General features: G+C 32.2%; 1 protein-coding gene across 1 annotated transcript in view; it reads right to left on the bottom strand.

Moving 5' to 3' along the window:
* Positions 1–8,778: 8,778 nt before the first annotated feature.
* LOC107290071 (ephrin type-A receptor 6-like) overlaps positions 8,779–13,366 on the bottom strand; it is a gene marked incomplete at its 3' end in the record, with an annotated part of 93,529 nt that continues 88,941 nt past the window's right edge. The window contains exon 3 of the mRNA XM_015818914.1: positions 8,779–9,442. Coding sequence (XP_015674400.1) covers positions 8,779–9,442 — 664 coding nt within the window. The remainder of the gene's footprint in view (positions 9,443–13,366) is intronic.

The raw sequence follows: 13,366 nt of genomic DNA, 5'->3' as shown, positions 1-13,366 counted from the left end.
CAATCCTTGTTTTATTGATTGCATGTAATATTCTAATTTTCTGAGATTGTGGATTTGGGGTTTTCATGAGCTGTAAGCCATAATCATCACAGTTATGACACATCACGGCTTGAACTATCTTGCTTTGCATGTAATGAGTCTATCTCATATATTAGGTTTACCTTTTAAGTTGCATTACTGAAATAAATGAACTTTTGCATGATATTCTAATTTTTCGAGTTTCACCTGTATACTATTAATGCATTGAACAAAGATTTTTTTTAACACATCCTTCCATTACACCTTGCTCAATGTTTATACATTCACTAAGTATTCCATTTATTCTTATGTGTGCCTTCTTTCTGTCATATATAGTGGTACCTTGGTAGTCATTGTTAATTGATTCCATCGTACCAAAAATGATGAGTACCAAACAATTTTCCCCCACAAGGAATAATATAACGAGTCCCAAGGCAGCTGACACTGACAGGTTCTAGCTTGAACATTGAGTACCAAACAAACAAGGAGTGCTGGGACAACATTTTCATGTCAAAATGCACTGAGTACCAAATTCAATGAGTTTCAAAGCAGTTAAGTACCATGGTAGCACTGTACTGATCATAAGCAACCAATTTTCAATTTCACAGTAGTGGAAAACATTTCAGATGTCTAGTCTATCACTTTATTATGTTTTCTGTAAACCAATAAACATGCATAAAAAGAAAATCATTGCAGCAAAACTGGAAATTAAGTACACAATATTGAAATGAAAGATACTTTAATGGCATACCAATGCTACCAACACGAATGATAATTTAAGATTCAAAATTTGCATATATGTTTTTGATATATGATTATTGACTTTACCTGGTAAATGTTTTTATATAACTTTTTTTTAAAAAAATGTGACTATGTCAAAGAATAAAAACTTCTGAAATCCATAGTTTTGAAATATTTTATTAAATTATTAAATCTTACAAGAATGGAAGAATTAGTGTCTAAACTTTCAATTTCCATAGAAAATTTCTTTAGAAAAAGTTCTGGGTATTTTTCAAGAGATGAATAAAATATTCAAAATTTATTAGTATCACTTTAATTATAGAATTCACGGATTTTTAAAAAATCTTTTCTCCAGCTCAGAAAATCAATAACCATTGTCTATGGTTATTGAAGACTGTTCTGCCACTTCTTTATGTGTAACGCTCATAGGCTCTTGGACTGACTGAAATGCAGAAATATATCTTACATTATCAAAAGAGTTCACTAGGAAAAACTTCATTATATCTGTTTATTCTGTTTTACCTTTAACAAAGGCAAATTTATTTTGATTGATAGTTAAATAATTGTAAATTGTATGTTTTAGTAACTGTGCATTTCTGTCTGAAGTAAGTAAGGGCTTAAAGCTTTCTTGATTACCCAAAGTCACTAGCTGAGAAAGATCTAATAGGAATAAAATATAGCATCTGTACTGTCAAAAGACCAAGAAAAGTCATCACAAGGGAGATCAATGCCATTTCCATCCCACACATAGGTTAGTACCATTAGTTGTTTTCCAAACACTTTCCCTTACAAAGGGGAAACTGGAAAGGTGTTATCTAATACAGGTTTTCCTTAATTTAGGACATTTATTTAGTGACAGTTCAAAGTTATGAATGTGATGAAAAAAAGTGATCTGTGATTGCTCCTTGCACTTATGCCTATTGCAGTCATGTCATTACAATTTGGGTGCATGGCAACTGGCATTTATTTATGACAGTTGCAAATTCTAACGTGATTGCCATTTGCAAACTTCCCAGCTGGCTCAAGTCAAGCAGAGTACATGGGCGAAGCTGGGCTCAATTAATGCCCATGGTGACTGCAATATAAAAGGTTGTAAAATCAGATGCAACTCATGTAACAACCACATTGCTTAGCTATGAAAGTTGCAGTCCCAATTTTGATCATAAGTCAAGAGCTACCTGTACTGCTCAATTGACAGGTGCTTTTTTCAGATAAAGGGCATCATCATCATCTGCTTCGAAGCACTGATTCAGAGACATTAACCAGCTGCTGAATTCAGCATTTCATCTGACCCCAACCATCTGAAGGAACCTTGGAAGGAAACATGGATTCAGCCTGCAAAATCTAGACATGGCGAAGAACCCTAACAACTTCTTCAGAATATTATGCTTCAAAATAATCTCATATGACTTTGCAGTATGATAATCTAATTATTTAATTAAATTTTGTAATATAGAACTTAATTCTCGGGGAATATCAATTATTTTATAAAAAATTGTCTTGCAAACCTGTCACAATGGCCTGAAGAACGAAATTCTTCTATCTGATCTTTCGACCAAAGGGTACAAATTATTTTAATGGTGCTCTTGAATGTTTTTCTTTTGAACAATTCAGTTGGAGAAATATGGACATTTTCCCATTCTCTTTGCTGCAATTTGATTCTAACATGGGTTTGTACCTGTGTTTAATTATATTGATTACTCCTTTTCCTCCATCATTGCAAGAGGCATCAATTGTGCTGCTTCATCTCAGCATTTCTTCTTAAACTATTCACCCTGGAATTTGCAGTAGAAGAGACACTGCTTGGGGGTAATCCAGTAAAAACCACTTTCTACCTATTTATTTTGCAGCATAACAAGCCTTGTGTTAGAACTTTTTTTTTTTATCGCTGAACAATTCCTGCAGCATGTAGGTAAACCATCATAATGGATTGCCTTTCTTACAAAGGTTAATAACCTTCAGTTACTAATAGTAACCTACTAGTACAATTAATCTACTAGTATGATTAATCTACAATTAATCTAATGAAGCTTTTGATCTTGGCATGTCAATTTTTTTAAAAAATGCCTATCTGACTCTATTGACATGCAACCCCTCAACAAACAAAAGAAAAACAATTATCTATCTACCCCTCCATCTAGGCCACCCTGAAAAGCATGAACAGCAGTACTTGGGGAGTAGTGCCCAAGGTCTGGGCCTTGACTTGAGCCCTAGCATTACTGCAGCCCCTCACAGTGTGTGAGCATTGGAGAAAAGCATGATCTCCTCCCCAGGATCTGCCATGCACCTCTTATCTTAAGGTGGTGCTCTCTTCTGTTGACTGATGCCTGCAGCTAACCTGAGCTTCTTTGGAGCACACAAGGTTTTCATTCTTGAAGCAGCTTTGGATAATGCTATTCTATGGCCTCTGCAACCTCTGAAAACCACATAAAAGCATGGCTGTCTTATGCAACTTTTGAAGGATTCAGAGGCCATCTGCAAGCCCACCCATTCTACCACAGCCTTTATAAATTACACAAGAGCAGAGCATACTTTGGAGACCTGTGATTGGATGTTGGTGAACACTCCTGTGTCACCTCTTTGGAACACATGTGATAGGTTCCCCATCACTGGTCTAATGAAAATAGTTTGAAAAACGTGATGTTCAAAATGAAGCTATGACTTTAAATACAATAGGGAAGCCTAGATACCCAAATTTAAGTACTGCATGAAAAAAGAAACCAAATTAGAGACTCTTTTATGTCACTTACAGGTCCAAAATTTCACGAAAAAAGTCTTTCCAGTACTGATGAGCTGCTCTTAGGCACATCATTTACTGCATATACTTCATTTTACAGAAAATAAGGGGAAATAAGACTTGTGGGACTGCATTCATATTATTTGTCTGATGACTAAAATGGTCCTTAACCTAATCATTATCTTTCTTATAGCTAACTTCAAATGATGAGTAGGAACTACAATTTCCTTTTGAAGTAATTTGAGCAAAAGTGCTATAATATGAAATATGTTTCAGATCATTTGAATTCAGCAACTGTAATTAAGCTGGTGCTGCAGAAATATTTTAAATGGAGACACTTTTAACTTTTCTTAGAAACTGAGCTCCTGATTCATCTTGCATCTTTCTTAAAGAGAAATGCAAATGAAGGAGAAAGATAAATAGGAATAGAAAGAGGGATTGAAAGCTTTATTTTTGCTAGTATATACAAGAGCTGTGAAGATCATCATATTTGATTCCAAATTGCATATGGTTGTAAGAATATTCCACTTGTTGTCAATCCCTTAATGCAACTGAGTCTTTTCCTGGGGCTGCACAAAAATTTCAGACAAGTCGCCATGGGTGTTCAAAGCACCATTTTATTACCAAAGGTAAAGGACTGCACAGATGTAGTATATTGTTATAGTGAGATCACCACATAGTAACTTTTGGTAATGTTATATTCAAGCAGTTATTCTATATGATGTGCTGTCTAAAATGCAAATAGTAAATATTTTGTCTCAGGAATTGCCATGTATATCTTAATTTATTAAAAACCAAACTATCATGGACTAGTTGGTACAATCTAATATTAAATGAAAGGAACAATTTTAATAAACTTGAGTGCCAGAAAATATGTTCGTGTTCTTTTGTAAAAATCAAGCTATTGTTGAAAATCATGACACTTTTGGCAAAATAGTTGTTTGAGAATTTTGGCAGTGCATATAAATAAATCAATGTAACTATGACATAAATATATTTGTATATTTACTGGAAAGCCAATGATTTCAATTTCTGTTATCCAATTATTATCTCTCTTCCTGAAGTGTAACAATAAAGGGAATATGATAGCTTATAAATTTAGCATGACAATCAGAATTGTCATGAATTTCCTCTACTCTTCTTTTTTCTTCTCCTCCCAAAAGCTAACAAATATTTTATTTTTGTATGAAAACAATTCTTGAAAGTTATGATTTTAATTTTGAAAATGTATGTTTTCATGTTCCATGCAATTCTCTATTTAATATATTTATCTTTATATTTATCCTTTTCTCTTCCTCCAAAGCAATTGTCATTGGTCAAGAAAAAGTATATGGACTAGTTAATCAACATTCACCGTTTAAAGTTATCTACATTCTACTATATAAGAAGAATTTAACTGAACTCCTTGACTGGGAAACCTGGCTCTCTAAAATGTTACCTACTAAATAGAACTAATAGGCTTAAACGACCAGGCCTATAAGGAAAGTGGAATGATGCTTAGGTAGAAAAGTCTTTCCATTGGAAAAGTTCAGTTACTGTTTTACAGATGTAAAGTACAGCTATGTGACAAATAAACTGGATGTGGCTACTACAACTCTCCTGCTAGAGCGAACCACTAAATGGAGCTTATTTGTTAAGGATTCTTACAATTATTTATTTAGCAGTATATTTAGCATATAAAGAATTTAAATAAATAAATTAAATAAAAATATGGCATATTTTCCCCCACTAAACTATAATGCCAGAAAATAGGAAAGAACTATTTTGGGGGCAATATTGAATCAAGAAATACTGTGGTGTTTTGTTTTTTTTGTCCTGCTACAGAGACAAGAGTTACTTTGCAACAATAAAACAAGATGACAAGATATCTTACACTTTGAGGTCATATAGTATATATTGCTTAGTATTTTAATGATCATTAATTTTGTAAAGATGTTACAACTACCAGAAATATCAATTGAAAATAGATTGGGAAACTGAATAAAAGTCCCTGTGAGGGTACTGAATTGTTCTCATAAAAATAACATAGGCAGACATCAGGTTTGGTTAAGCAGTTAAGCTTTGCTTAAGAATATTATTGTTTTCTCATAAGAATTACTTAACAACATTCAGGAAGGAAGACAAGTTAGTTGCTTACACAATCACACACCCACACATATATACACACACACACTTTCTGTTCCAAATAGTATGTTAGGTGAGTTCAATACTGTGGTCTCGAGATTTTAGCAGTGGATCATCAGCGTGGTACTTCTTTGAAGCCTCAAAACAAATGGTACCAGACATGAAACATGATTAAAAACAGATATAAATTAAAACAAATCTTTATTCAGTCAAAGGCTAGCATACATAATCCTACACAGTTTCAGGTAAAAGGTTCTGGGAAGGAAAATTAGGAAAGCAAATTCATTGAAATGGGGATGGGAGTTGAAGATAGAAAGAAGCAGGGCTTTTTTTGTCATAGAACGCCCAGAACGGAGTTCCGGCACCTTTTTTGCATGGAACCTTGTAGGGTAGGCAAGGCGGGTTATATGACGTGTGTGAATTCTGGCACCTTTTTTTTTTTTTTTTTTTTTTTTTACAAAAAAAGCACTGGAAAGAAGGGGTATCTGATCTACTTAATTTGGTTTCACAAATTGAAATATTAATATTAGTATCTTGGTAATGCAAATTAATTGTCAAAAGATTTCTACTTTCTCAAGAGAAGATTTAATTCAGATACTGTTCATTCACTGCATTAATTATTATGGAATGGATCAAAGGATCCATTCTTCAGATGAAAAGTATTATATTTTACCAGTGGATCTGCAAAAAAGGTTAAAGAATTGTTTAGCTAACACTTTGTGGAATAAAAAGAACAAAGCAGAGTTCCCTTTTATCAATGATACAGTGTGGCTTTAAGAAAATTCTAAATTAACAATTTGGTGAGGCATTTCTTAAGATTAAGTGAGAATCATAACACTGATTCATTCTAGGACTAGTAAAAAGCATGTAACTTTTCTGTTTTACTCATGTATACAGAGACATAGAGAGAACAACATTACATGGTAAACTCTTTTACTACTGACCCACCAGTGATCATGTCCTTTTACTGCATATTTTTATAGCTTGCAGATTGAATTTCCAGACTGTCATGTAGCACAGCAAATAAACGGTACGGCAACTGAACCAGAAGATTTCTGCTGCTCCCTGTTACTGTTAAGTTTTATAGTATAGTTTGTGGAGAGAAGATCAATTTTAGAGCTCTTAATGCTGCAGCCTTCCTTAGAATTATTCATACCTACATGGATACAAATGTATGGTATGGAATTTAAAAACATAGTATGTGAAGCATGGTGCTAAAATAATAATTCAAAGATGAACCAATGTATGAAAATTTATAAAGTCTCTTATTCCTACAGTGTCAAACTGGGAAAATAATACTCCACTGAAAAAGTGAGGATATAATAAAGCAGTTAATGTTTAAACATTAATTTTCCACTCCTTAAGCAATTAAATAAAAACACTTTAAATAAACATGCTTTTAGGTACTCCTGCAGTTTATTATGCTCCTATCTAGATACTGCTTGTTGAGCAGCAACATTGATCCTCTTTTGAGAGAGAGAGAGAGAGAGAGAGAAGGAGGAGGAGGAGGAGGAGGAGGAGGAGGAAGCTATAATAGAACTTCACAAGAATTAATAGGAAACTTTCAGAGAATAATTCTATCCTGCAATTACTGCAAAAGCAGATGACTATATTTGGGACATCCTGTCTAGGCTGTTAAAAAAATATTGCTAACCTGCCCAGTTAGGAAGTTATCAACATTTTGCATTTTCAGATTAAAATACTTGCATAATAATCAGACGTTATTATTTTATTCAACTATTACATTAATTTCAGAATTTTGAACTTATAGTAGCCTTATTAAATAGATAAAAGCCATAAAAGCTGACATTATGCAATGTTTTGTACACAGAATCAAAATGAAACAGTTACCGTATTTGGGACAAACGATTGGAGGCCACAGAAACCATATAATTTAATTTTATTTCAATATCATTTAATCATGCCCTTTCTTCTGTTGCTTTTATTTGAAATAGATTTAACTGAGATGCCACAGGATTTTTAATGAGCTTATTTTTTAAATAGTCTTCTGAAAATCTTCATCTTCAGTAATTTAAATTTAAATAAAAATATATAAATATTTAGTTAATCAAAGACCAACTATCAGCAAATTTTTCAACCTGAAGAGTAAGAATAAGCTTAGTTTGTAAAGGATTCATAAATTGTTTAATCTGGAAATGTCAACTGCATCTTGCTTAAATTCTGATAGGTTCATCATATATTGAAGCTTTTAGATTATCTAGTTCCATGCAGCCTTTCTGCATTTGGATAAAAACAAGCATCCAAGTAGCTAATATATCTAATCACCAGCATAAATTTAATTCAGTGTAAGTTTTTCATAACTGCAGAATTAAACTAAGTTATTCTATGTAATTTAAAACAATCCCAGTCTTTATACAAATATGAACAAATATTTTCATCCATTAATAAAATCAATTCCTTTTATTCTATTAAGAGGAAATATTATTCTTTCTATCAATATATTAGCAATATATATATTTATTGACAAAATTAAAGTTTATAGCCTGATTTGAAAAAAAAAATGTCCATGACTCTAATCACTATAATTTAATAAATTCTAACAAGCAAAATATTTTCCACTTGATCTTCTCCCCATAGCAAATAACTTTTATGTGACATCTATTTGTTCTCCACATAATTTATCCAAGTAAAATACTTGGATCTTTTTCTCATAAATATATGCTTTTTCCAATATGCAATACTTGCCACCTATTATAGTATTTCTCATTTCTATATTGTTTTGAAATTAAATAAGCTTCTACAACATGTCACTCTTCAAGTGTTTTTATCTAGCAAAATGCCAGGACAACAAAGCTACTATGTATTTTAACAATATACCAACTTATATTATACTCGTAATTGCTTAGTATGCACACAAGAAATGGTTTATTCTTCTTAAAAGCAAATAACAATGAACAATTCCATTTTACTTATTTTTTTATGAATAAATTTTTTTTTCTGTAAATGAAGCTTTCATCATTCTTCATTGATGACATATTTGTTTTCAATATATGAGCTTCATCCAACAATTAAATGAATAATAAATTTAATGCATTTTCTATTGAGAAATGAAATTCAGTTAAAAGCTGGACTATAACCCATCTAGCTGAGTATAGTTCAAAACTTGCCTTGGAATTTACTTAAAACAATTGTCTTACCATGGCATGAACCATCCACTTCTTCATAACCAACACTGCATATGCATCGTCCTAGAGGAACTAGCCAATCCCCATCAGCTCCACAATATAACTTTGGAGTATCCCGTTCTTCAGCACTCTTCACACAAGAACCTCGTACTTCCACTAAAGAAGAAGAATCAACCCTTGGAATGGTGTCAGGAAACATAGCCAAGTTCCGAACAGTGAAAGGACACTTTTTGTAGTAAACACGGACAGAAACCAAAGCAATGCATGCCCCAATATCTTGAAAGGCAAGAAAAAATCCTTTTCGGTTTATTGGTCCCACTTCACGAACTTCTGTATTCAGTTTCAGGATGCGATCTCCCAAATCCATCTGAGTAAAACTTTCATCAGCTGCAATAGTATCAATTTTGCTGTATTGGTTTGGCTTGAATTTAATTCCATGGGATTCATCTGATTCCAGATAGTAAAGGTTGAATGTTTCTTTGCATGTCCCCAGCACCCATGGAATGCTGTTGCAGTCCCTCAGTGTAAATTTCATTTCCACATAAATTTTCTGGGCAGCATCACGTGAGATCCAATTTGTACGAAGCCAGTTGTTTTGGTTGGGTTCCATAACATTACATACCTGGTATGTGTGGATAGGACGATTATATTCATCCATTTCTGTTATAGCATCCCACTAAAAAGAAAATACATTCCATGAAAAAAATCATCATAATAATCAAAAACATCTTTTATTTATATTAATTCAAAAGAGCATAATGTTGTTGATATATTAACTGTTATTAAATTGAAGAACTGTGACAAAGCTGAAATTGCCAGAAGTAGATATTAAGAATGACATTACTATCATTTCAAATGGTTATTTCATTTGGGGTCAGTATTTTTTCAAAAAGCATGCAGGTACCACCCCAAATACTCTGTGGTAGGCTCAGAAAGTAGATTAATTGTCTGGCATTAATCTGGGTGGTTGTTTGCTCCAATGCTTTCCCTTCAGGGAACATGAAACACATTTCATCAGAGACACTTCAAACTGCATTTTTTTTTGTCTTTTCACCATAGTAGCTGCTTTTTAAAACAACTTTGGCAACATTCCCAAAGCTCTCAGTAATTCTCAGTAATCAGTGAGCACATCTCTGGTTGGCCCATTCTCAGTCTCAGTATTCAGCCCAGGATCAAAAGTTTAGGGATGTATGGCATGTCTAATATTTTAATAATACGTAGACATGGTTATTAGTAGAGTGCCGGGAGAGAAGAATCTGACATTGTTTCCAAGGACACAGGAAGAAAGATAATATACAACCATTTTATTAATAATCTTATAGTAAAAAGAAAAGAAACTATTTAAAATAAAGCATATTTTTTAAGACATAACTAAAGAAAATAAGACTGTCAAATGGAAGAGATTATTTATTAATGATTGGAACAATATATATTTGCAAAAGAAATAAAAAAAATATATGAAAGTAATGGAAATTCAAAAATAAACTGAAAGAGGATCAAATGGGAACAGGAATAAAAATAACGGGAAAATAAATCTGCCAAAATCCCTATCTGCTATAGAAACTGCCATCATTCATGACAAGAGTCTGGACAACAGTGAAGTTAAATAAGTATAGGTGAAAATAAGATCTATCTTCACTTCATTTCTTTTCACCTATCCAAAAGAATACAAATGGGGATATCAGTAATGGACTGAGTGCAAGAATCATTCTGATTTCAAGACAGATTTGTTGATCAGTGAAGACATTATGTTTCTTTCTCCTATCTTCAACAAGGCATAAAACACCAGCAAGTGATAAGTCTATTGATACAGGTTCTGCAGCCCAGTTATCTTTAGTGCAGTGAAATTACATAGTGCTGAAGCTTGGCTGAGGTTTTTATTACACTTATCTCTTCAATCTGTAGAAAAGGTAAATTCCAGATGATTGGGGGAGACCAAATATTGATCCTATTTTTTTAAAAAAAAGGGTGGGAGGAGGGGGAAAGGAAGATACAGAAAACTACAGATTAACCTGTGATGATTCTAGAAAAAGTATTTAGAAACGGATCTGTAGATACATTGTAAACAATGCAGTAATTACCAAAAATCAGTATGATTTTATCACGAACAATTCTTGCCAGAGTAATGTAATCTCATTCTTTTGACTGAGATTTTTCTAGCAGATTGTGGGAATGCTCCACAAATAATATATCATGACTTCAGTAAAACATTTGACAAAGAACTCCAATAAATGCTAATTTCTAAGTTATTAAGTTGGCTCTATGGTATGACAATTACATATGTAACTGGCTTGAAAATAGCTGAAGGAATTCCAGTTTATTAAATCTTGACTATATGAAGGGTGATACATCTAAAACAAAATATAGCCTAGTTCATGTCTTCATTGCACACACTATCTTTTATATGTATAAGGAGAAATCTGGTTTATACATAAAAGGCCATGATTAGTTTATCTTTCCTATTTCCATGAAAATGAAAATCTGATGTCTTCACTGCTATACCTGGAAACAAATTACAAATTTATGATATAAAAAATAAAGTTTTGTGTGATCTTTGTGAAGGGCAATAGATACGAGAAGCATTCTTTCTGGATACTGACAATAATGGCCCAAAACAAAAATCTGTTCACAAATGTTAACTCTATGTTATCTATCATTAAACTTTGTAGCATTTGTAGCATTTTAGGGTTTCTTTGAAATGTGTTTGACAAAAATAGAATAATTTTTTCTTGCAGATTTCAGATTAATGTATTTTAAACAAAATCACAACTGTGTCATATAAATTATTATTACTAATATAACCATAATAAATTTATGTTAATGTATTGAAAAATCATTCTAGTTATATCAAGTAAGAGTTTTTGCCAATAGGACTTCACAGCCTTTGGAAGTAAAAATGTTCATTCATATTTCTTGTACCATAAAGTTCTAAACAGATTCTGTTTCATAAAATCTAAATCTAGGTTTCATAACATTAACTCCTAATGTTAGTGGCCAAGGTGCATTTTTTAATTGGCAAGGATAATGCGCAGGTCTGATGTTTTATTATCTCTTGAAACTTTATTGTGATGCTTATTTTTTAAAAAAACTAATGTTCCTTGTTTTATATTTTATTTGTTTTAAAATATCTAAATATGTGTAGAATCTCTATGCTTAAAAGTAAATTTTTCATACATGAATCATCAAAACAATCATGTTTTTGTAAGGGGAAACTTTCTCCAACCTGGCACTCCCCAGATACATTATATTTCCTAAATTTCCAGCTGACAATTCTGGAAAGTGTAGTTTAAAGCATTTAGAAGGCACAGTTGGAACACAACTATTTTTCAGAACTTAACTGATAACTCATTACAATAACTGAAAACCAATCAGTTTTCAGTTATTGTATTGACACTGGCAATCAATCTCTTGTCACTTTTCAGAAAGAGAAAAAGCACTTGATCTGTTTTCAAGAGATAAAAAATGTATTTCTCAGAAATGTATGATTTTTTTTAGTAAATTTTCTCTGAAGGAGGAAATAAATTTATATGAATAAAATATTCATAAATATTTTATGTTATGCTCTCTAGAATTGGAAATAACTAATCCTGATCATTTTTAAAGTTTGTAGCCAATAATTCTTTTTCTAAGAACTGTTAAGAAGTTGTACTTGTTAAATGTGGATCAGCCACTTTTTACTAATCCTTCTTATGATCGCTTATTTCATCCATATCTTCAGAAAATCTGTTTTTGAAGCTTATAAAGTTAGATTTATTCCATACTATCTTCAAAGTCTTCATGGTCATTTTCTCTTATATATTGAGTTAATAATGTCATATAGATTTTAGAAGGATCATTCTAATGCCTCCAATCCCTAAAGAGTATTTTTTTTAAGGTCCACACTGTGAAGAACAGGGTAAACCCTGTGAATTACCAATATAAAATTCAGAAATGATGTTTTCTGGAGGGCATTAGATTAGGGAAGGCTGAAATAGATTTATAGCTATTTCTTAAATGTATTTAAGAATGAAGGAAATGAAGAAAATTTCACAAGGTTGAACTATCCAGAATAATGCTCTCTGCTTTTGGCAAATAAGTGAGTCATTTAAAAGAAGACATTCAAAAAGGTTTTTTATTTTATTAAAACAGCAATAATTAGAGGAGACTTGAATGCCAGTTAATAGTTTAGATTTCGACAGCTTAATTGCAGTATCTTTTCTTGCTGCAGGGATTGCTGTTAAAGCCAAAAGTGCTTTGTGTTCACCTTAAACCAAAATAAAAAAAATGTTCCCAATATAACTATTTCCATTAAATTCTGTAAATATTCACTTTGAACATTGAAATGTAGCTATAGTAATAATAAAGTTTGCTGCATCACAACATAACAAAATGCATGGATTCATTTATACAGATATGCAAAACTTCCTTAACTATTTCTATGGATATTTATTCTTGCCAAAAATGGGCAAATGCCTACATGTTTTCATGAATGAGATTTTGCCAGTTATTCTGCATGCTAATTTGGATCATTAGATTGTTTTGCATGGTGCTATATTAAATACAATGAAAATCTGGATGACTGAAAGGCTTGTTGCATTTATAGTGGTCATCCAGATTTTTA

This window comes from Protobothrops mucrosquamatus, unplaced genomic scaffold (genome assembly GCF_001527695.2).
Source record: "Protobothrops mucrosquamatus isolate PMUCROS unplaced genomic scaffold, P.Mucros_1.0 scaffold819, whole genome shotgun sequence".
Taxonomy (NCBI): domain Eukaryota; kingdom Metazoa; phylum Chordata; class Lepidosauria; order Squamata; family Viperidae; genus Protobothrops; species Protobothrops mucrosquamatus.
This window is presented reverse-complemented; position numbering and strand designations above follow the sequence as displayed.